Consider the following 25,242-nt stretch of genomic DNA (forward strand, 5'->3'; position numbering starts at 1 on the left):
TTCATGGTGGAAAATGTCAGTTAACTGGTTAGGGAGAGGTTTGGGTTCAATTAGAAATATAATTTATTGACTGCTAAACCATGTACAATAATTTATATACATCTCCTGTTGTGCTAGTCTCTGTTCTGTCAACCCTGATCAATGGTTGTGCTGCACAGCACTGACAGCTGTGTTGACATTACAACTGGATCAGAATTCCTAACCTTCGAACGGATCATGCAACAAAAGTGTTTGTATTGATTGGCTGTTGCTTGAAACCAAGTTGCAGATGAGTTGCTTATTAGTTGCAGGGGGTGTTTCACGAAGCAATCAAGAAGCAACTAAAATTGCGTGCAATTTGCATCGTGTAATGGCAGCTTGTGTTTCCAATGACATCATCAAGCAATTAGTAGACAATGCCTACTCATACATGCTTAAAATCACATTATGCACACCAATGATGTCATTGGAAACACTTATCTTCTATCTTTTTTACAAAAAAACATAGAAACGTGCCATTTTCACATATGTTGTTGTTGGGGTGGTGCTGGAGATGATGAATATGCAGTTCAATATTTTTGAAATTTCCCTTTAATAAAAAGCTCATACTTTTATCTCCTTTCTACTCAGTATTCAGAATAGCTGCTGACAATCCAAGTAAATGTCTTACAACAATTCTGACATATAGCTTTTCACTCTGACGTAGAGCTTGTATCTGCAATCATCATAATTACAGTAGGCAGTATTAGCTGAATTCTACATTCAATACAATGAATCAACATTTTTGTAGCATAATTTACCCCCAGAAATTATGAACTGATCAATTAATGAACATCAAAATATTGAGTGTTATAGAAATAAACAATCGATTGAGTCAATCAAAAACAAAAGCCTTTGTGTTGTCTATACTTGGATCCACGGATTTCCCTATACAGTTTTATCTGCCTTTCATTCTGTACTGTAGCATATGACAATCACGTTGCCATCGACTGGCTGAGTCTGAAGTAATATTGGTTAACCCACAACTAAAATCTTGCATCATTTAGTCAGCTGCGTGATTGTGTCCACGAGAGAGTAACTCTGAAGATATTGTGACTGTCATACGAAACTACTATCGCTAGAGATAAAAAAAACAATACACCTGCTTTCATTGATGTAAATAGCGTCACACAATCCATTTCAATGATTCATGCAGCATGTTTAAGCTGAAGGACAATACATGGAATGTGGTCCCCAGTTAGATTTTATCTCATGTTATTACGTCCAGCATCAAACTAAGCCATCATACAAATATAGAATATGTTCAAATATACTGTAGCAGAAATTATACTATTGCATTGTTTGCTACTGTCTTGCTGCTGCGTAGCATGTTGAGATAAGGTCATCCTACAATGTGAAAGTGAACCCGCTGACAAATGTAAATTGAAACACCACAGCAGCATTCGTTCCCAGTTCCCACAAATAAGAAATCAACCCTATCCATAGTGGCTAAATAAGAATATAATGTACATAAAGAGGACAAATAGCCTACAAAAAACTGTGAGCAACACAATCTGGTCAGGCAGGGTAGATGCATCTTTAGTGCATAGATTTAAAAGATAATCTCCAAAGCATACAACAAAGAAGAGTAATTTATGTAAAATATGGCATTATATATATTAACTACACAACTAAGGCACTATCTGTGATTAGATGAATTCTCTCCTTTTGTTTTTCCAAAACTTGTCATGGGATATAACAAGTCACATGACATGACTCTCTCAGCTGCCTGTCTACAGTGTAAAACTGGGCATAAAAATATCTTCTCCTGCTCCCAGAATGATTCTACAGTGAGCAGGAGACGATAGAATGTGGACGAATTCCATATCAGAATGTGGATAGTTTGATGATGTCAGACATAGAAATAGAATTATGCTTTTCAGCAGAACTGATAGTTATTGGTCTTCATCAGCGGTTGCCCCTCCTCTTCGTGCTCACACAACTGGTCACAGGAGCCATCACAACACTTAGGCTCATCATCATCATCACACGGCTCCAACTCCTCAACCATCATGTCCTGCTGCAGCTGGACGTTCTGGTGCTGCTGGGACAGGAGAGCAGAACACTGAAAATAGCAGGTTGAGTTACAGTATTGCTATCTACAGATAATGCTTTAGTCTGGTCAATCCAGTCTGACAATTAAATATGTTTTATGTTGTCCATAGGGTAGATGCAGTTTTATTCTGATAAGAGATATACAGCTTATCCACCATGGTAAACATCCATCCCCCTGTCTGTGTTACCTGATCTGGACGTTCTGGCTGCTCACCCAGTAGTCTCTCAATCAGCTGGTTGATCTTGCTGAAGGTCGGTCGCTCTGTTGGCTCCAGATTCCAGCACATTTTCATGATCGTATACCTAGTGGGACAGAAATACATTCTTACTTTATTCTTCTTTATTCTTACTCTTATGATTATCTATCCTGATGCCTAGTCACTTTACCCTGCCTTTATGTAAATATCTACCTCAAATACTGTACCCCGTACCCCTGCACATTGATCTGGTACTGCTACTCCCTGTATATACAGTAGCTTCATTTTTGTGTATTTTATATGTGTTATAATTGTTTTACTCTGCATCGTTAGGAAGGGCTTGTAAGAAAGCATGTCACGGTAAAGTCTACATCTGTTGTATTCAGCGCATGTGACAAATATAATTTGATTTTTTTTTTAAATATCATATTGGTTACGATACAGTATCAAAAATACAAAATTTTGTAGCATTCATCATCGTTCTGCAAGGCCCTCAAGCATCATGGAGAAGATTGTCTCAATATAGAGCTCTATGGTCTTTCGAACCCCGCCATGTCCATATCAAATGACAGGATACTTTTCAGTTGCCATACTTCTGCCTTGTGCTACTTAGACCCCTTTTTGGCCAATCTTTGGGGTTGTATGTAACTAGATCCGAGAATGATAAGCATGGTTGATTGTGACGCACAGAGAGGCACACCTCATAAACGCCACTACAGTCCCTCCAGTCTTCTCCCTGCCTGGGCTGTGAAATGGCTCAGTTCCGGGCTCCAGCCTGCTGATCATGTGGCTAACACGCAGAACCATGCCTGACCAAGGACTGACTCACCCCCACACAAAGGGGCCCAGATGACTATGTCCTGACTCAGTCTCAGTACCCTCTGTCTCCGGACCCACAATACAGTTATTCTGGGTAGTGTGACAACCACAGCGAATCGACACACACAGATGTATGGAGCCTTGGAGATATTGAAAAATACACTCTTTATTCCTCGTTTCTGTGGGGTGTTTGCTTGTGGTGGAGAGCTTTTTCAATGTAGGGCTCAGAACTCCAGCAAAGTAATCTGGAATCAGCGATGCCTAATGCTTTTAAGGCACAATAAATTGAATTTGATTACAAATGCTGAAAAGGGGGTATGACTGGAAGATAGGGGGTCTTTGTTCAGTCTTACAGAATATTCTAAAAGGATATTGTAATATACATGAATCTGTATCCCAATGAAGCTAAAGGCTTCAGCCAGAAGGGGGACAAGGTTATTTAAACCTAAAAGCCCTGAATCTGTAACTTACATCTCTGGAGGTGCGAAGTCTGGTCGAGACATCTGATAACCACACTTTATCATGTTGTAGAATTTAGTGTCCACCAGGATACTGGGGTAGGGGCTCTTTCCTAAAGAAATTAAACAAAACACATGAATTAAACAACTAAACAAGAACGAATGAATGATTTCACCAGAGATATCAAAATATATTATGTTGAGAGATTCATATTTATGCCAGCTCACCTAGAGAGAAGATCTCCCATAGCAGGATCCCATAGGACCAGACGTCACTCTGGACAGTGTAGAGACAGTCAAAGATACTCTCTGGAGCCATCCACTTCACTGGCAGACGCGCCTATAGACACATGGTGTGAGGAAACGCATATCAAATACACATTAATGGTTTTTTATTGACATGGAACAAGTTATTGAGGTTGTTGTTGTTTGCTCACATTGCCCTTCACCACATAGTTGGAGTCATTCATGATGTCACGTGCCAGGCCGAAGTCACAGATCTTAGCCACACGGCGGTCTGTCAGGAGAACGTTCCGGGCTGCAACGTCCCGGTGAATACACTGAGACAAAGAGACAGAGAGAGAATCAGTTACAGTAGCTTACTACAACATCACAAAGAGCATCTCTAATCTCTATCAGATTATATTTAAACATATATAGTATGCTGAATTTTCACCAAACATAATCTCAAACTGAAATATTAGTAGTTATACAAGCCTTGTTTCGCAACCTTTATTTTGAAACTCACGTTCTTGGCTGCCAGGAAGTCCAGGCCCTGAGCCACCTGGTAGGAGAACCTCAGCAGGTCATCCATGTCCAACGGCAACGAGTCCGGCCCACCCTCCTCACACACAGAGTCTGATAGAATAGAATATAATTTTATGTTCATAGAAATGTCTGAGACAAACAACAATAAACTGGTGAACCAATGCAATGACTGGTTCTAGATAAAAGAGAAGGGAGTAAGACAGATAAATTACCCAGAGAGGAGTTGACAGGCTGGGGACCAGGCCTCATCTCCAGGTAGCTGTCAGAACACACACTGGCTATCCCACTATCACTGGTAGAGGGAGCGGAGGAAGGGATCAGGGGAGGAGAGGAGGGTGAGGGTCGGGAGGAGGGAAATCACACAAAGTGGTTACTTCACAAGGCTGCTGCTGTGTAAGCTGAATAAAGGTGAGTGCATGCTTTTTCATGAGCTTGGTGCATGCCAACAATATCCATACTTTCTGATGAACTGTTTCCCCTCACAGAGGTTCTTGTAGTCACTGGTCTCTTCTGGTACCTCTGGTATGTTCATGACAAAGTTCAGGAAGGTCTCCTGCTTGTGTCGCAGGAAGTTCAGAAGGTCGCCATAACTACAGTACTCAGTGATCACCAGTACAGGTCCTGAGAGAAGAAAAATTGACATTTTCAATAAATGGAGAAAACTTTCAAACTTCCACATAGGTTTGAATTGAAATATTTGGGCCAAATTTGACTCAAATACATAAAAAAAAATACAGATACTGTAATTCTCTGAATGTCTCTGCACATCTTCAGATAGGAAGCTGTGTTTTATACTGTTCAGTCTCACCCGCCTGAGTGCAGGCTCCCAGGAGGTTGACAATGTTCTTGTGCTGTCCCAGGTGACTCAGGATCTTCAGTTCTGACATCAAAGCCTCTCTCTCATCTGAGTGGGCCCTGGCTGCAGAAAGAGATAGATAGAGAGAGAAAGAAACCCAACCCAGGTTTCAAGACTGGTCATTCAACTGAGACTGCCCTTCTCTGTGTCACGGAGGCTCTCCGCACTGCTAAAGCTAACTCTCTCTCCTCTGCTCTTGTCCTTCTAGACCTGTCTGCTGCCTTTGATACTGTGAACCATCAGATCCTCCTCTCCACCCTCTCCGAGCTGGGCATCTCCGGCGCGGCTCACTCTTGGATTGCGTCCTACCTGACAGGTCGCTCCTACCAAGTGGCGTGGCGAGAAGCTGTCTCCGCACCACGTGCTCTCACCACTGGTGTCCCCCAGGGCTCAGTTCTAGGCCCTCTCCTATTCTCGCTATACACCAAGTCACTTGGCACTGTCATATCCTCACATGGCCTCTCCTATCATTGCTACGCTGACGACACACAACTAATCTTCTCCTTTCCCCCTTCTGATAACCAGGTGGCGAATCGCATCTCTGCATGTCTGGCAGACATATCAGTATGGATGACGGATCACCACCTCAAGCTGAACCTCGGCAAGACGGAGCTGCTCTTCCTCCCGGGGAAGGACTGCCCGTTCCATGATCTCGCCATCACGGTTGACAACTCCGTTGTGTCCTCCTCCCAGAGTGCGAAGAGCCTTGGCGTGACCCTGGACAACACCCTGTCGTTCTCCGCTAACATCAAGGCGGTGACCCGATCATGTAGGTTCATGCTCTACAGCATTCTGAGATTACGACCCTGCCTTACACAGGAAGCGGCACAGGTCCTAATCCAGGCACTTGTCATCTCCCGTCTGGATTACTGCAACTCACTGTTGGCTGGGCTCCCTGCCTGTGCCATTAAACCCCTACAACTCATCCAGAATGCCGCAGCCCGTCTGGTGTTCAACCTTCCCAAGTTCTCTCACGTCACCCCGCTCCTCCGCACACTCCACTGGCTTCCAGTTGAAGCTCGCATCTGCTACAAGACCATGGTGCTTGCCTACGGAGCTGTGAGGGGAACGGCACCTCCGTACCTTCAGGCTCTGATCAGTCCCTACACCCAAACGAGGGCACTGCGTTCATCCACCTCTGGCCTGCTGGCTCCCCTACCTCTGCGGAAGCATAGTTCCCGCTCAGCCCAGTCAAAACTGTTCGCTGCTCTGGCACCCCAATGGTAGAACAAGCTCCCTCACGACGCCAGGACAGCGGAGTCACTCACCACCTTCCGGAGACATTTGAAACCCCACCTCTTTAAGGAATTCCTGGGATAGGATAAAGTAATCCTTCTACCCCCCCCCCCCCCCTTTACTCCAACCCCCCCCCCCCCCCCCCCCCCCCCCAAAAAATAAAAAAAATAATAATAAAAATTTAATTTAATTAAAAACAAATAAACATTGTAAAGTGGTTATCCCACTGGCTATAAGGTGAAAGCACCTATTTGTAAGTCGCTCTGGATAAGAGCGTCTGTTAAATGACGTAAATGTAAAAATGTAAGTGTAAATATGATACTTCTGTAACACTATGATCACAGACAGTTTCTCAGACTTTGTTCAATTCTACTCCTGAACTAAAAAAGCTTGTTCAATTCAATGGATTCTGACCTTTGAGCATCTTTACAGCCACTCGCATCGCGTTGTCGTCCTCCCCCAGACCATAGGCTGTGGCCTCCACCACCTTCCCAAAGGCCCCGGCTCCTAGGATCTTCCCTGCAGGTCACACAGCCAACACATCACTTTTTCACTCATTCACCATACAGTATGGACTATCAAAGCCAGAGATGGGCAACTGGCGGCCCACCCGCGGACCAATTTCACACCGTTAGAATAATAGAATACACAAGGTGCAATGTCGAAATTTGGTTGTGCATCAGCAGTCACTCGATTAGCCCATGTCAGCATTTTTTTTTTTAGCTTTGTAAGTTAGTCTAGCGGCCAGCTATCTAAACTTGTAGTAAGCATGGTCGAATTACCGACGGGATGGGGCTCATTGATCATGAGTTATCATAATAAAAACTGCTAACATTTGCCTCCACCTTATGGGTAGAATTGCAGGAAATTAGCTCTAAAACTACACATTTTTCTCTCTGCCCCATGGCAAAATGTGTAGAATTGCAGCAAACTTGCTTTAAAACGGCAACATTTTCTCTACGCCACATGGCAAAATGTGCAGAATTTCTGGAAATGAACTTTAACCCCCTTGTGGGAGTCATAGTTTTGCTCTACGACCCCCAGCCAACTTCTGTCTGTAGTGTCCGAACAGTTTGGGTTACACACTAATATGACCCCTCTGTGGAAAGGTGAGTCTCTCACAAACACGTACATGTCCGCTGTTTTGCCTCACAAGACTCCTCTGAAGGTCCCCTAGTACCAGTTAAAAAAATGAATGGAAGTAGTCTAAACAGTATATGGAGATAGTTTAGTGTCAAAAATAAGGGGGCAAATACAAATCTTTCTTAAATAGACAGACACTTCAGAACAAACTTCCTTTTAATTTTTTGGGGGACTATCTGTTGTTCCATGTAGTGACTCTATTCAATGTCTTTGTATGGGCTAATAGTAGTAAGGCCAAATTACATTTTTCCTGAAACTTTCAAGAACCAAACCACTGCACTGCACAAACCTAGCTTGAGCTTGTCCCTGGGAAACTCCCACTTCTCATTGTACGGCATCTGAGTTGGGTCGATAAAGGTGTAGTTGTTTCCTTCATTGGCCTGGATGATCTTCCACCGGATCTCATATCTCGGTTTCTGTAGAGGGAAGGAAATGTTCATTAGTCAACTATTTTGAATAACTAAGGGTTCTCCATGGTTTCTTTGACTAAAGGTAACAATGATTTCAAACTAGAAATATTTGTGAATACTCTATTCATGAATATATCAGTTTGTTACCTAGTTTTATTTTAGATGAGATCACATACTGGTCTATTAGTATATTTTCTATATTGCAGAGGGTGTTGTGTGCCCTACCTGCTTGTACTTGTAGAGCAGGACCATGAGTAGCAGGAGGAGGAAGGCCAGAACACCAGCTGCTCCCGATAGGGTGGAGGGGAACATTTTATCTATCCAATCAGAGAGCAGAGTCAGGGGGGCTGGTGATGACACACTCAGAACCTTCTGTGTGTGATGGCTTTGTTATGGGTTTATGTGGAACCAAGGAAGAATAGCTGTAGCTAAAGTAATGGCTATTGTGAATCTGAATAAACAGATGTACAGACAGACATGTACAGTTCATTTACTTAACAATGATGACACAGGAAAAAGGAGTATGAACTAGATAAGACAGTAAGCTTGAGGATAACCATGGATAACCGTGCTCTGGTCTTACCGGAAGCTTCCATGGCAAAGGTGTCTTTACCGACGCCAACCAGGTTGAAGGCGACACACTCCACGGTCATCCTACGACTGGATGGTCCCACTGTCAGGACGCTCTGGACCTCGACCGCTCCGTACTCCTCCCTCTGGACCTCGACCGTTTGGGCCAAGAGAGGAGCAGGCATCTGGAGACCTGTTGCATTCTCATTGCACCTGTTCCATAGGAAGATACAGATAGGATAGGGTTCCCCATTTAGTTATGATATCTAATACGTCATGATAAAAAAAAAAAACATACTATATTTATTAAGTCTATCTTTTACGATGGCAATATCATACCACTGTGCCCTCTCTAACACCTACGTGGTTCGGATTCCAGAGCACTGGTACCAGAGGATTGTGGGAGCAGGGTAACCAAACGACGTGCACGTGAGGGTGGTGATGTTCTCCCATCTCACCACGGCAACCGGCCTCTCTGCCAATCAAGAGAGAGCAGAGGTAGTCAGTGGCATGGTCAAACAATACTCACACACTCAAAATAGAGACAAATATGTTCAATAGATGCTGTGCTTAAAAATGAATTTATTCCTCAGTGTATGGTTGTTGTATGAACTGACACTGTGTATCTGTATTAGTATGTCTGTACTTATACAGACTACTCGTACTTTACTTACGATACATTTGGATTTGGAATGTAATGGATGCGTTGGCCATGGAACTCCTGGCATAGAAAGTGTACTGGCCCTGCTCCTGTGTAATCATCCTCTTGAGCAGCAGGGTAGCGGAATACCTGAGTGAAAAACAGACCAGATCTACACTCTTAGAAAAAAAGGTGCTATCTAGAACTTAAAAGGGTTATTCGGCTGTCCCCATAAGAGAACCCTATGAAGAACAATTTTTGGTTCCAGGTAGAACTGTTTTTGTTCCATGTAGAATCATTTTGAGTTCCACAGAGAGATCTATCTGGAACCAAAAAGGGTTCTCCTATGGGGACAGCTGAATAACCCTTTTGGAACCCTTTTTTCTAAGAGTGTATTGTAGAATCACTGGATATCATTAACTGGGACAAAAGAGGAATGAATGCAGATGACGTGCTGTGGTTTGATGACTAATACATGCTAGTTCTCCTTAGACAGTTATTGCTATGTGTCATCGCGGAGGTAAAACATTAGCTCCTTCCTTCCCTTAACTCTAGTTTCATAGCACAGAACTCTTCGGACCGGTGGCGGTGACCTCTGAGTTTGTGCCAGATAAACAAATAAACTGAAACATCAGCTAATTTCAAATCTTCTGCAGCTTCCCCATTCTGAATTACAGTGCATTCGGAAAGTAGTCAGACCCCTTGACTTTTTCCACATTTTGTTACGTTACAGCCTTATTCAAAAATGTATTAAAGAAAGATGTTCCTGTCACGCCCTGGCTCTGGGGACTCTAGTATGTTGAGCCAGGGTGTGAGTTTTCATGTGTTTCTGTTCTAGTATGTTATATTTCTATGTTGGCCAGTGTGGTTCTCAATCAGAGGCAACGTGTATCAGCTGTTGCTTGTTGTCTCTGATTGAGAACCATACTTTAGTAGCCAGTTTTCCCACAGTGTTTGTGGGATCTTGTTCCTTTTGGTTTGTTCCGTGTTGGTTGTTTAACCGTAGGACTTCACGTGTCGTTATCATTTGTTGTTTTGTTCTTGTTATCACTAAAGATAATAAAGTATGTTCGCTCATCACGCTGCGCCTTGGTCTACTCCGTCTAACGATCGTGACAGAAGATCCCACCATACCAGGACCAAGCAGCGTGTCCAGGAGCCATCGCCAGGGGAATCGCTAGCGGATCTCCGTGGCAACTTCGACTGGGTCAAGCCTAGTGAAGAGCAGAGAGGGTGGACTTGGGAGCAGTGGAGGAAGAGTCTCGACTGGGTCAAGCCAAATGAAGAGCAGAGTGGTTGGACTTTGGAGCAGTGGAGGAAGAGTCTGGCGAGAGATAGGGAGGCTTGGTCCACGGGGAGGAGAGACACCCAGACATTTTTTAGGGGGGGGCTCACGCCGTGGACGACGGGGCAGCAGGAGGCCGCGATGGAGCGGTCCAGCGGGTTTGTAGAGGAGGCCGCCAGGTTAAGGGGGCCACTGGTCACAGAGGAGAGGGAGAGTGTAGACGCACGGCGAGAGGTACTGGGGTGTGTTACCAGTCCGGTCCGGCCCGTTCCTGATCCCTGCGTAGGGCCAGTGGTGTGTGTCCCCAGTACGGTCCGGCCTGTTCCTGTTCCTCGCATCGAGCCTGTGGTGCGTGTCGTCAGCCCGGCCCGGCCTGTTCCTGCTCCCCGCACCGAGCCTATGGTGCGCGTCGCCAGCCCGGCCCGGCCTGTTCCTGCTCCCCGCACCAAGCCTATGGTGCGCGTCGCCAGCCCGGTTCGGCCCGTTCCTGCTCCCCGCACCAAGCTTATGGTGCGCGTCGCCAGCCCGGCCCGGCCTGTTCCTGCTCTCCGCACCGAGCCTATGGTGCGCGTCGCCAGCCCGGCCCGGCCTGTTCCTGCTCCCCGCACCAAGCCTATGGTGCGCGTCGCCAGCCCGGTCCGGCCCGTTCCTGCTCCCCGCACCAAGCCTATGGTGCGCGTCGCCAGCCCGGCCCGGCCTGTTCCTGCTCTCCGCACCGAGCCTATGGTGCGCGTCGCCAGCCCGGCCCGGCCTGTTCCTGCTCCCCGCACCAAGCCTATGGTGCGCGTCGCCAGCCCAGTCCGGCCCGCTCCTGCTCCCCGCACCAAGCCTATGGTGCACGTCGCCAGCCCGGCTCGGCCTGTTCCTGCTCCCCACACCAAGCCAGTGGTGTGCGTCGTCAGTCCGGCACAGCCCGTGCCTGTTCCACCGGTGCCTGGTCCGGTACCGGTCAGCTGCTCCACGCCGGAGCTAGAGCAATCCGCTCCACCAGTGTTCAGTCCAGCTCCGGCCAGCAGGGCCAGACCGGACCAGGGGTACTTTGGGGGGTTAGAGGGGGAGTGGGGATCATGCCCGGAGCCGGATCCGCCGCCAAGGCGGAGTGCCCACCCGGTCCCTCCCCTGTGGTGTTTGGTTGGCGCGGTCGGAGTCCGCGCCTTTGGGGGGGAGGGGGGGGGGGGTACTGTCACGCCCTGGCTCTGGGGACTCTAGTATGTTGAGCCAGGGTGTGAGTTTTCATGTGTTTCTGTTCTAGTATGTTATATTTCTATGTTGGCCAGTGTGGTTCTCAATCAGAGGCAACGTGTATCAGCTGTTGCTTGTTGTCTCTGATTGAGAACCATACTTTAGCAGCCAGTTTTCCCACAGTGTTTGTGGGATCTTGTTCCTTTTGGTTTGTTCCGTGTTGGTTGTTTAACCGTAGGACTTCACGTGTCGTTATCATTTGTTGTTTTGTTCTTGTTATCACTAAAGATAATAAAGTATGTTCGCTCATCACGCTGCGCCTTGGTCTACTCCGTCTAACGATCGTGACAGTTCCTCATCAATTTACACACAATACCCCATAATGACAAAGCGGAAAACAGTTTTTTTTGTGTGTGCAAATTTATAAAATATTAAAAACAGAAATACCTTGTTTATATAAGTATTCAGACCCTTTGCTATGAGACTTGAAATTGAGCTCAGGTGCATCCTGTTTCCATTGATCATCCTTGAGATGTTTCTACAACTTGATTGGAGTCCACCTGTGGTAAATTAAATTGATTGGACATAATTTGGAAAGGCAAACACGTGTCTATATAAGGTCCCACAGTTGACTGTGCATGTCAGATCAAAAACCAAGCCATGAGGTTGAATGCATTGTCCGTAGAGCGCCGAGACAGGATTGTGTCGAGGCACAGATCTGGGGAAGGGTACCACATTTTTTTTTGCAGAATTGAAGGTCCCCAAGAACACAGTAGCTTCCATCATTCTTAAATGGAAGAAGTTTGGAACCACCAAGACCACCAAGACTCGGGGGAGAAGGGCCTTGGTCAGGGAGGTGACCAAGAACCCAATGGTCGCTCTGACAGAGCTTCAGAGTTCCTCTGTGGAGATGGGAGAACCTTCCAGAAGGACAACCATCTCTGCAGCACTCCACCAATCAGGCCTTTATGGTAGAGTGGCCAGACGGAAACCACTCCTCAGTAAAAGGCACATGACAGCCCGCTTGGAGTACAAGACTCTCTGGTCAGATGAAACCAAGATTGAACTCTTTGGCCTTAATGCCAAGCATCACGTTTGGAGGAAACCTGGCACCATCCCTACTGTATAGCATGGTGGTGGCAGCATCATACTGTTGGGATGTTTTTCAGCGGCAGGGACTGGAAGACTAGTCTGGATTGAGGGAAAGATGAACGGAGCCAAGTACAGAGAGATTCTTGATGAAAACCTGCTCCAGGACTTGAACCCGATCGAACATCTCTGGAGGGTACTGAAAATAGCAGTGCAGCGACGCTCCCCATCCAACATGACAGAGTTTGAGAGGATCTGCAGAGAAGAATGGGCTAAACTCCCCAAATACAGGTGTGCCAAGCTTGTAGCGTCATACCCAAGAAGACTCGAGGCTGTAATCGCTGCCAAAGGTGCTTCAACAAAGTACTGAGTAAAGGGTCTGAATACTTATGTAAATGTCATATTTCATATTTTTAATTTTTTTTGCAAACATTTCTAAAAACCTGTTTTTGCTTTGTCATTATGGGGTATTGTGTGTGGACTGAGAAGGAAAAAAAAACTATTTTAGAATAAGGCTGTAATGTAACAAAATGTGGAAAAAGTAAGGGGTCTGAATACTTTCCGAATTATAATTATGATCAAGTGAGCCTTTGATCCGTGAACATTTTAAAATACAGTTTTCTGTTGCTGTCCTTTAGTCCCAAAGCCCCAAATGCCTTCCCAATACAGCTAGAGGAGGATCACTCCTCTCTCAGTCAGTTACCTTCATCTTGTTGTTGTATGAGTTCCACCCACCTATTGTTATAGCGTGTAAAGGTTTGTTCCTGCGTGGAGGAGGCTGTAGGGGTCTCCCAGTGCTTGCCTATGATCTGGGGGTACGCCTCGATCAGGACACTGAGCTTCCGGTCCTCCCCCTCGTTCACCTCAATGGACAGGCCCTGGTGAGCCAGCTTGGAGGACGGCTGGGGAGAAAGACGGATGTAGGGCTCCTCTGGACAGAGACACGGAGAGACATGGGAGGGGTTATCTTCAAGATCAGACAGGGGTGCTTACATCAGGCATTGAAACGGAGAGGGACTTCCTGAACTTGTCCCCCCAAAAAAGCTTCTGTTGCAAAACGTTTTCCTACAGTGTGCCCTGATTCTAACCATCCAGTTCTGTGACTGGAATATGTTCTAGTATCCCCATGTGTGCCTGAATTATATTAGAGTTATCCAGTAACTTACCTACAACCAGCAGAGAGGTGGTAGATTTGTTCACTCCAGCCTCGTTGGTGCCGATGCAGGTAATGTTGCCTGTGTCTGACTGGTCCACTGCAGGGATGGTCAGGATGCTTTCAATGTCCAGACGGTTAGTGTCCACTGATTGGACATTCTGCTCTATGGTAAATCTCTGTAAGAAGAGACAGAAAAATAACATAATGTCGTTGTCAAGACCTATTATCATGCATTTTAATTTGGCCAACAGTGGAACAAATTTTCGTTCCAGAAACTCTGAAAGTGCTTGCCTTTTTGGAGCTGTAATTCCACGTGACATTAAAGTTGAAGTTGGGGTTGTGTGTGGTGCAGTGGATGCTCAGCTTCTCACCCACGATACGAACATACTCGTCCATCTCCAGGAATACATAAGGTGGGAAACGCAGCCCTGGACACAGAGGGAACCAGGAACACAGCATGTATAATAAAGCAATATGCACAAGCTCCTTTGCCAATTCGAATACTTGTTCTTGAATTTGAAAATATAGCAATTGTACGATACAGTATGGTACATGGGACTGATCAAGCTTGTGCCTTGACTCAGGCCCCTTTAAGTAAAGTATCCCGCCACAACACTCAACCTACTCACTTTGGATGATGTTGAGGTTGAAAGCCTTGGATGTCCTCTCCACCCCGTGGAGCTTGGCGCTGCAGACGTAGTCAGCATTGTAGCTGGGGTGGAGGTTGCGGATGAGGATGCCTCTGCGGGGGTCTGCTATGTAGTTCATCCCTGGGGGCACAGAGGTACAGTTGTCCATGCGGAGCCCCAAGTCTGTGGCCTCTGGGTCGGTCAGCATGCAGGGGAGAAGGTGGTCCTCCCCCTCCTTCCTCACCACATGCAGGGATGTGCTGCTGGTCCAAAACAGGCTGTCTGGGTCTGGTGGAGAAGGGGGGATGTGTTAGAATGAGGGATACTGGCCAAAACACTCTCTCTACAGGTATGGTAAACAAACAGCAACTCACTCCTCTTCTGAGCTTACCTTTCACATAGACGTGCACAGTAGAGAACAAGTCCCGACCCTTGACGTTCACACTAGTATATTCACACTTATATGTCCCGGTGTGTTCTGCAGAGGGACGGTCCACCCTGAAGGTTCTGACTCTCCCGTTGCCCTTGGAGATTAAGCTCTTGTGTTTGGATAACCGGGTCAGCCAGTTGACTGGCCCATCCCCCTCACACTTCAGGACCAATGGGGTGCCAGGGTTCAGTACTACGTCAGGCCCAACCACGACCTCTGAGTTTAACTTGATCACAGGACGCCGCCATTCTGCTGAGGTTAACATAGAGATGAGATCATACATCTACATATAGGGCTGTATGTATTGTCATTTCATAGCAATGCATGGACATACTTTTCATACAGATCTCATGCCGCGTTCAAAACAACTGGGAACTCGGAACTCGGAAGTTGGAAATCTCTGACTTCAGTGCGTTCAAGACCACTAGGAACTCAGAAAAAGCTTAGAATTTGTTTTGAACAGACATCCAACTCGGAATTACGAGAACATCACTGACGTGATTTGACCTAATTTTTTTCAGAGTTCCCAGTTTTCTTGAAAGCACCATAATGGTTAGGATGGAGTTCTTCAAAGTTCAAATAAGGGGTGCTTATATTTGTCCTGTTTCACACATGTACAGTGCCTTGCAAAAGTATTCATCCCCCTTGCCGTTTTTCCTATTTTGTAGCATTTTTATTTGGATTTCATGTAATGGACATACACAACATAGTCCAACTTGGTGAAGTGAAATGAAACAAATAACTTGTTTCAAAAAATTCTAAAAAATTAATAACGGAAAAGTGGTGCGTGCATATGTATTCACCCCCTTTGCTATGAAGCCCCTATATAAGATCTGGTGCAACCAATTAAATTCAGAAGCCACATAATTAGTTAAATAAAGTCCACCTGTGTGCAATCTAAGTGTCACATGATCTGTCACATGATCTCAGTATATATACACCTGTTCTGAAAGGCCCCAGAGTCTGCAACACCACTAAGCAAGGGGCACCATCAAGCAAGCGGCACCATGAAGACCAAGGTGCTCTCCAAACGGGTCTGGGACAAAGTTGTGGAGAAGTACAGATCAGGGTTGGATTATAAAAAAATATCTGAAACTTTTAACATCCCACGGAGCATCATTAAATCCATTATTAAAAATTGAAAGAATATGGCACCACAACAAACCTGCCAAGAGAGGGCCGCCCACCAAAACTCACGGACCAGGCAAGGAGGGCATTACTCAGAGAGGCAACAAAGAGACCAAAGATAACCCTGAAGGAGCTACAATGCTCCACAGCGGAGATTGGAGTATCTGTCCATAGGACCACTTTAAGCCCTACACTCCACAGAGCTGGTCTTTACGGAAGAGTGGCCAGAAAAAAGCCATTGCTTAAAGAAAAAAATAAGCAAACACGTTTGGTGTTCGCCAAAAGGCATGTGGGAGACTCCCCAAACATATGGAAGAAGGTACTCTGGTCAGATGAGACTAAAATTGAGCTTTTTGGCCATCAAGGAAAACATTATGTCTGGCGCAAACCCAACACCTCTCATCACCCCGAGAACACCATCCCCACAGTGAAGCATGGTGGTGGCAGCATCATGCTGTGGGGATATTTTTCATCGACAGGGACTGGGAAACTGGTCAGAATTGAAGGAATGATGGATGGCGCTAAATACAGGGAAATTCTTGAGGGAAACATGTTTCAGTCAGAGATTTGAGACTGGGACAGAGGTTCACCTTCCAGCAGGACAATGACCCTAAGCATACTGCTAAAGCAACACTCGAGTGGTTTAAGGGGAAACATTTAAATATCTTGGAATGGCCTAGTCAAAGCCCAGACCTCAATCCAATTGAGAATCTGTGGTATGACTTAAAGATTGTTGTACACCAGCGGAACCCATCCAACTTGAAGGAGCTGGAGCAGTTTTGCCTTGAAGAATGGGAAAAAATCCCAGTGGCTAGATGTGCCAAGCTTATAGAGACATACCCCAAGAGACTTGCAGCTGTAATTGCTGCAAAAGGTGCCTCTACAAAGTATTGACTATGGGGGGGGGGGGGGGGGAGTTTTCTTATTCTTGTTTGTTTCACAAGAAAAAATTGTTTGCATCTTCAAAGTGGTAGGCATGTTGTGCATCTTCAAAGTGGTAGGCATGTTGTGCAAATCAAATGATACAAACCCCCCAAAAAATCCATTTTAATTCCAGGTTGTAAGGCAACAAAATAGGAAAAATTCCAATGGGGGTGAATACTTTTGCAAGCCACTGTACAAGTGTCAGGTATAAAATGTAAATGTGTTTCTTGCATATCCTCCTACTGAGAATGGGGTCACAGCCAGGGATCAGCCATTATTGACGGCGACCCTGGAGCAAACAGGTTTTTCACCTAGTCGACTCAGGGATTCGAACTACTGTAGCAACCTTTCGGCCCAATGCTCTTAACCGCTTTGCTACCTGCCACCTTGTGCATGACCAGGAAACTCTGATTCCTAAACATGGTTATATCAACTGGTTTTAATTCAGTCAACTCTGTCAAGACAAGATTTAAACCTCAAATCACTATTTCTTTCTGAAAGTCGTTTTAAGATTAAAAGTCATCTTGGACACCACAAATTCAGGAAACAAATTGCAGAACTGGCCAGCCTGGCACTAAAGGAGAGGTCCTATTCTCTCTCTCACTTCTGCTTTTCTTCTCTGTATTGATGTCACGATACCGAGGACGGGAGTGAATGGAGACACATTTACTAGTCAGGGACCCCCAGGCATTTCACAATTTAGTTGTAGCCCTGAACTATCTCAGCTGATTCACCTAGTCAAGGGTCGCGTCCCCCTGCTCAGATGTTGCATGCATCAACTAATGGTTGCGTGTCACGTCATCGACAGTACCGTCGGGCACCAAATTGCTATAATATATGATGTGGTTAGCTGATACATAAAATACATATGCAGGCGTGTAAGATCTGGCATCCGTCAGAAACGCCTGGGCAGAGGAACGCGCCGAAGGGCTTGATGATTAGTTGACGAGTTGAATCAGGTGTGCCAGCTCTGGAATATATCAAATACATGTTAAATACAGTTAAATAAAGGTTAAATAAAAATAAATATCAAATACATGGAACGGCTGGGGGTCCCTGAGGAGAGGTTTGAGAACCACCGTCCTAGACTATGGTAATGCCCTGGCCCTTTTACACCCTCAAACACAAGACAAAATCAAACAAAGAATTCCTTATTTTCTTCCGAAAACGGAAGGGACAGAGTGAGACAGATGGAGCTGTATGGGGTGGTAAAAACATGGATATGTCCTCGCTTAGCGTGTGACGAAGCTAACTGCTGGTGATGCTGTGATACAGGGACAAACAATGCCTTCTTTGAGACACTCCAGCAAATCACTGGGGCCAAGGGAGGTTGAAGAACTTCAACATAAATCTACAGTAGGCTACGGCTTCAAATAACATGTTTTTCTTATCTTACACGACTGCACATGTATTTTATGTATCAGCTAACCACATCATATACTATAGCAATTTGCTGCCCGACGGTACTGTCGATGACGTGACACGCAACCATTAGTTGATGCATGCAACATCTGAGCAGGGAAACGCGACCCTTGACTGGGTGAATCAGCTGAGATAGTTCAGGGCTACAACTAAATTGTGAAATGTCTGGGGGTCCCTGAGGGACTAATAAATGTGTCTCCATTCACTCCCGTCCTCGGTATCGTGACATCGATACAGAGAAGAAAAGCAGAAGTGAGAGAGAGAATAGGACCTCTCCTTTAGAGCCAGGCTGGCCAATTCTGCAATTTGTTTCCTAAATTTGTGGTGTCCAAGATGACTTTTAATCTTAAGACGACTTTCAGAAAGAAATAGTGATTTGAGGTTTAAATCTTGTCTTGACAGAGTTGACTGAATTAAAACCAGTTGATATAACCATGTTTAGGAATCAGAGTTTCCTGATCATGCACAGGGTGGCAGGTAGCAAAGTGGTTAAGTGCATTGGGTCGAAAGGTTGCTACAGTAGTTTGAATCCCTGAGTCGACTAGGTGAAAAACCTGTTTGCTCCAGGGTCGCCGTCAATAATGGCTGATCCCTGGCTGTGACCCCATTCTCAGTGGGAGGATATGCAAAAAAGCGACCCTTAACTCTCTAACATCTTATTTGGTAAAAAGTTCATTTGGGCTCTCTTATGGTGCATTTATTTCAGCATCCACTCTCCTGTATCTGGTAAAGCATGGATCAGAAAACAACATCTGAAAATCACAGTAAGTGTTGTCTCAATTCATTCTTACACATAAAGTATGTCTTGTTTTGTTTTATCTCAAAGTAGAACTGAGTTTTGCTGTTCAGCAGATTTTCTTATTTACCACAGTCCACAGCTCAACCTCAGAGGGTCAAAGGGAGGGACTGCTCATGGTTTTGGGCTATTCAGTATTGATTGGGTCTAGACTTCCTGATAACATTACACACCACCTTCCAATGGACTCCAAGTATACTAGCTGCCTATCAAATGGCTGTCGAGCAATGGAACAACAACAGCAGCAGATGTACAGGACAGTACGGTCCTACCAGTGGAGGCTCCTCGGAGGAGAAAGGGGAGGATGATCTCCTCAGTGAATTTCATAAAAATTAAAAGAGTGAAACATCATAAAAGCTATCATTTTTAGATAAAACTATACTAAATATATTCTAGTCACCAAATAATTGATTAAAACACACTGTTTTGCAATGAATGTCTACAGTGGCCTCAACAGCGCTCTGTAGGGTAGCACCATGGTGTAGCCGGAGGAAAACTAGTTTCCGTCCTCCTCTGGGTTCATTGACTTCAATACAAAACCTAGGAGGCTCATGGTTCTCAACCCCTTCCATAGACTTACACAGTAATTATGACAACTTCTGGAGGACGTCATCCAACCTATCAGAGCTCTTACAGTATGAACTGACATTTTGTCCACCCAATCAAAGAATCAGAGAATTAATCTAATACTGAAAGCATAAACTACAGCTAGCTAGCATAAAATGTGATTGGTAGTTCACTCAAAGAAAGAGAAAGACAATAGCCCCATCTGTTTAGCCCCGCCGGCATGTTATTTTGGCATTAATACGTGTCACATATCAGTTTGCATATAATGTAAAAAAAATGCACGTGTTTCAGCCTAGCTCAGTGCTTTCTGTGGTGGTGGTGCAGCCAGCAGAAAATATGGAGCGGAGGGGTTGGTAATGTTCTTTAGATGAGCCATGACTGGCTCAGTGTTCTGTCACTCATGGGGACACTCCGTCACCGTAAAATCTATGGAGAGAACTCGAAAATTCAAGCCCCTTGGGTGATGCCATCATCCGAGAAGACTCAAAGCTCAAAGGTCATTGGCCTCAGATAAAATGACATCAAATCACGTTATATCTACCGTAGCTTTGATTGGACTGATCATGTTAACATCATACTTTCAAAATCGGTGCTCATTGGCCATTGGACATAAACATTACACCAGTGGTGGAAAAAGTACCCAATTGTCATATTTGAATAAAAGTAAAGATACCTTAATAGAAAATGAATTAAGTAAAAGTGAAAGTCACCCAGTAAAATTCTACTTGAGTAAAAGTCTAAAAGTATTTGGTTTTACATATGCTTAAGTATCAATAGTAAAAGTATAAATCATATCAAATTCCTTATATTAAGCATATCAGATGGCACCATTTTCTTGTTTTTTACATTTACGGATAGCCAGGAGCATACTCCAACACTCAGACATCATTTACAAACTAAGCATTTGTGTTTAGTGAGTCCGCCAGATCAGAGGCAGTAGGGATGACAAGGGATGTTCTCTTGATAAGTGTGTGAATTGGACCATTTTCCTGTCCTGCTAAGCATTCAAAATGTAGCTAGTACTTTGGGTGTCAGGGAAAATGTATGGAGTAAAAAGTACATTATTTCTTTAGGAATGTAGTGAAGTAAAAGCAAAAGTTGTCCAAAATATAAATAGAAAAGTAAAGTACAGATACCCCCAAAAACGACTTAAGTAGTACTTTAAAGTAGTTTTACTTAAGTACTTTACACCATTGAATTACACAACAAAATTCAACAATGAGTGGTTTGGAAGGATTCAGTGGCTAACTGCAAGCATTGCAAAGTAATCACTAGCCTGCTATTCAGTGGAGTGGGTGTGTGGTCCAAGTCTGGGTTTAAGGGTCTCTTTTCCAAGCTTAAAAGGGTAAACATTCACATGCTATCGGCCAGAAAAGGTTGAATACATTGGCCATGCTGTCAATCCAGCATGACTTCTGCCGCGTTCAAAACAACTGGAAACTCGGAACTGGGAAATCTCAGACTTCAGTGAGTTCAAAACAACTGGGAACTCTGAAAATAATGAGCTCCGACTGGGAAAATAAGCTTTGAACAGTTATCCAAATTGGAATTCCAAGTCAGGAACTCGGGCCTCTTTCTAGAGCTCCGACCTGAAGATCACTGATGTCATGATTCAACCTTGTTTTTTTTTCCTGAGTTCCCAGTTGTCTTGAAAGCACTATAAATCCAGAGAATGCCTGATTTTGATGACAAAGTTTGATGACAAAATTTGCAGACAAGAATGACTGCCCCGCCACCTTCCTGTTCAAGTGAGCACAGCACAACAATGTGAGTCCAAAAATGTATTGTATGCTGCTGCATAAATGATGTAATATGCCAGGGAGATATGTATGCTGTAGCTAAGAAAGTAATACTAAGTGTATGTTGTGTAGTAAGCTGTTAGTAGCCCATGTGCCTCACCCTAATAATTTGGTCCCTTTCCCTCTCATAACTTAGCCTACTGTTCTGACTTGGTGGTGCACATGTAGCCTGTAGCCTGTTTTAGGGAAATGTAGTCATCGAATATTGTAAGAGCTTTCATTGTCTGCTTAGATGCCCCATTTATTTATCCTATGGTTCTGACTTGGTGTACAGGGAGAATAAGAATGGCCCATGTTCTGAATTCTGTCACTGTACATTTCAAAAGTGCTCAACAAAAAGTTGTATTGACTACGTCCGTCCTAGCTCACTCATTAATGTCTTAATCGAAATTACGGATTGCCTCTTATTCGCTCATCGTTCCCTTATGCCATAGTTTCTACATCTCAACTGTCAGCAAAAACCACATTTGTTTAAGCAAGTCAGCCATATCAGCTATGTTTTTTTTTAAAGGCAGTAAATGAGGCTGAATGAACTGTTTCGCTGCCAGACAAGGCTCCGCTAATAGCCAGGTTTAGCGGTGGTAAGGATTCACTCCATGGTGCTGAAAAGAAAGCTCTGCTGTTGGGACAACTTTATATAGGTTCTAACAGTTTGTAGGCACTGTTTGTCACCGTTATAGTGCAATTAATGTATTGTTTAGTGTTGTGTAGTGGCTTTGCTGGCATGCATCTCCATTTTTGGGGGGGAGTTTGCCCACCAAGATTTACATGCTAAAACCGACACTGACTCTAACATCCGGCTCAATCAGAGAGGGATGCTATGTTAGCTAGTTGGCTATGGCTATCCAACACTGTAAATCTTCCAAGTCAATGTAAGGTATTACTTTATTGCCACTGGGGCCCACCAGTGTAACTGCTAAAGTGCTTGCTCTGCTGACTGTACACTGTGCTGTATGATTGTAGTGGGTTTACTAATGCATTAATTATATTAGCTATGTTGACTATGATGTTAGATAATATGGAACAACGATGTAGGCTGTGTGTAGCGATTATGATATGAAGGTTTGGCTTGGAACGTTTTTTTTGCCTGGTCACAGACAGCTGATGTGTTGTGCACTGAAGTCCACAAGCGAAGGGAAAAGGTGAGAGGAGGAGAGCACCTAGGTGTGAGAAGGAATTACAACGAGCAAAGTGATCATGTGGCTGCTATGAAAGTGAACTGTGTTTGCGTGTGATCAGCCGTGTATTCATTCCGCCGATTCTGTTGAAAAATGTTTCTTAAAAGGAAGCAAACGGAACGAAATGGTGATGAACATACCTGAATTTGTCCAATAGAAACTCTTGTTTGGTAACTGTTGGACTAATGATTACACCCTAGAACAGCTAGATGCAGGCAAGAGTGTGCAAGGCGGGATTGAATGTGTCACTGTCTGTCACTTTGATTGCTAAAAATTCTCTCAACCTGTGCATCTACACTACCAGTCAAAAGAATCGACTTGATTGGGCCAAGAAACACGAGCAATGAACATTAGACCGGTGGAAATTTGTTCTTTGTCTGGAGTCCAAATTTGAGATTTTTGGTTCCAACTTGTCTTTGTGAGACGCAGTGTGGGTGAACGGATGATCTCTGCATGTGTATTTCCCACCATAAAGCACGGAGGAGGAGGTGTTATGGTGTGGGGGTGCTTTGCTGGTGACACTGTCTGTGATTTATTTAGAATTCAAGTCACACTTAACTAGCATGGCTACCATAGCATTCTGCAGTGATACACCATCCCATCTGGTCTGGGCTTAGTGGGACTATCATTTGTTCTTCAACAGGACAATGACCCAACACACCTCCAGGCTGTGTAAGGGCTATTTTACCAAATTGAGATGGTTTGGGATGAGTCGGACAGCAGAGTGAAGGAAAAGCAGCCAACAAGTGCTCAGCATATGTGGGAACTCCTTCAAGACTGTTGAAGCATTCCAGGTGAAGCTGGTTGAGAGAATGCCAAGAGTGTGCAAAGCTGTCATCAAGGCAAAGGGTGGCTATTTGAAGAATCTCAAATATAAACTAACTTTTGATTTGTTTAACACTTTTTTGTTTACTACATGATTCCATTTGTGTTATTTCATAGTTTCTACAATGTAGAAAATAGTAAAAAATAAAGAAAAACCCTTGAATGAGTAGTTGTTCTAAAACTTCTGACCGGTAGTGTACATTGTAAACTTTAAGTCATAAAGTAGGTGATGGGTATAGGAAAATTTGAGTATCATGTAGTAGCTGAGCTGGGTGAATGGAATATGAATGACAGTCATCCAATATGCTGTAATAGAAATAAGGCCATGCTCATAAAACAAATGTGCGCCCTCCCTCATCTTAAACGGCACCAACCGCCACTGGGTCCTACATATGATTTTCCATATTCAAGAAGTCAGTCATAACATCTAATGGAACTATTCATGAAATATTATAGTTTTACATACATATTATACTTTCAAACATATAAATCAACAAAGCAACAAATGACCCCACTTGAAATTAGGTCTAAGAATTAACCAAAAAGCAGACAAATCATTTCAGCCGTAATTAGGACAGCAACAGATGCTTATTTAATATATTGTCTTAGCAATGTGATGTGACATATAAAAATACTTTAAAGTACTGCTTAAGTCGTTTTTTGGGATATCTGTACTTTACTTTACTATTGATATTTTGAACAACTTTTACGTTTACTCCACTATATTCCTAAAGACAAGAATGTACTTTTTACTCCATACATTTTCCCTAACACCCAAAAGTACTAGTTACATTTCGAATGATTAGCATGACTGAAAAATTATCTAATTCACACACTTATCAAGAGAACATCCGTAAAAGAATAAAACAAGAAAATCGTGCCGTCTGGTTTGCTTAATATAAGGAATGTGAAATAATGTTTGCTTTTACTTTTACTTTTGATACTTAAGTATATTTTAGCAATTACATTTACTTTTGCTACTTAAGTATATTTAAAACGAAATACTTTTTGACTTTTACTCAAGTAGTATTTTACTGGGTGACTTTAACTTTTACTTGAGTCATTTTCTATTAAGGTATCTTTACTTTTACTAAAGTATGACAATTGGGTACCTTTTCCACCACTGCATATAAATTGTATTTTAGTCGGGTAATATATACGTAAAAGTATGGAGGACACAAGAGCTGCAGTGAATACAATGTCAACAACACAACCAAATCAACACATGGACACCTAAACCTGAATCCCAACATGATGCAGTACAGTTGAAAACAAGGGTTGAGTCGTACCTTGAGCTGCAGTGGGCAGGATCCCCAGCATAAAGGCCAGGTATAGCTCCATCCTGGATCTGCTCCAGGTCTGTGTCTGTCTGTATGTCTTGGAGTGTTGTTATTGTGTCTGTGGTCAAGGAGAAAAATGAGGAATCATTCGATTGGATCTCTGCTGTCACTCACTCACTGTCAAACACTTCTTCTTTTCTAAAGAAGATTGGGAAATCAAAACTTTCAGGATTTATCATTTTGAAATCAAGGCAATATAGGCCAGACCTTACTGAAAGCCTTTTCAAATGTTATTCACATGCTATTAATGATAGTTACTGTGTAACATGGCTAAGACTGGAAACAATTAACTCTACTGAACCTGTAGATGTCTTAAGCTCAG

The 25,242-nt window shown here is 44.0% G+C and overlaps 1 protein-coding gene across 1 annotated transcript; it reads right to left on the reverse strand.

Moving 5' to 3' along the window:
• Nucleotides 1–559: 559 nt before the first annotated feature.
• LOC311107384 (macrophage colony-stimulating factor 1 receptor 1-like) lies at nucleotides 560–24,980 on the reverse strand. Its single transcript, XM_084149877.1, has 21 exons — nucleotides 24,870–24,980; nucleotides 14,903–15,190; nucleotides 14,512–14,799; nucleotides 14,174–14,310; nucleotides 13,893–14,058; nucleotides 13,462–13,657; nucleotides 9,205–9,320; nucleotides 8,894–9,005; nucleotides 8,544–8,743; nucleotides 8,186–8,277; nucleotides 7,840–7,966; nucleotides 6,822–6,926; nucleotides 5,124–5,234; nucleotides 4,774–4,936; nucleotides 4,528–4,607; nucleotides 4,296–4,405; nucleotides 3,985–4,107; nucleotides 3,776–3,887; nucleotides 3,561–3,660; nucleotides 2,262–2,376; nucleotides 560–2,062 (listed from the first exon to the last, which is right to left on the reverse strand). Exons 1-21 carry the CDS (start codon nucleotides 24,919–24,921, stop codon nucleotides 1,898–1,900), a joined length of 2,958 nt encoding a protein of 985 aa, XP_084006003.1. The 5' UTR covers nucleotides 24,922–24,980; the 3' UTR covers nucleotides 560–1,897.
• Between the last annotated feature and the right edge of the window lie 262 nt (nucleotides 24,981–25,242).

This window comes from Coregonus lavaretus (genome assembly GCF_964263955.1).
Source record: "Coregonus lavaretus genome assembly, chromosome: 32".
NCBI classification, from domain to species: domain Eukaryota; kingdom Metazoa; phylum Chordata; class Actinopteri; order Salmoniformes; family Salmonidae; genus Coregonus; species Coregonus lavaretus.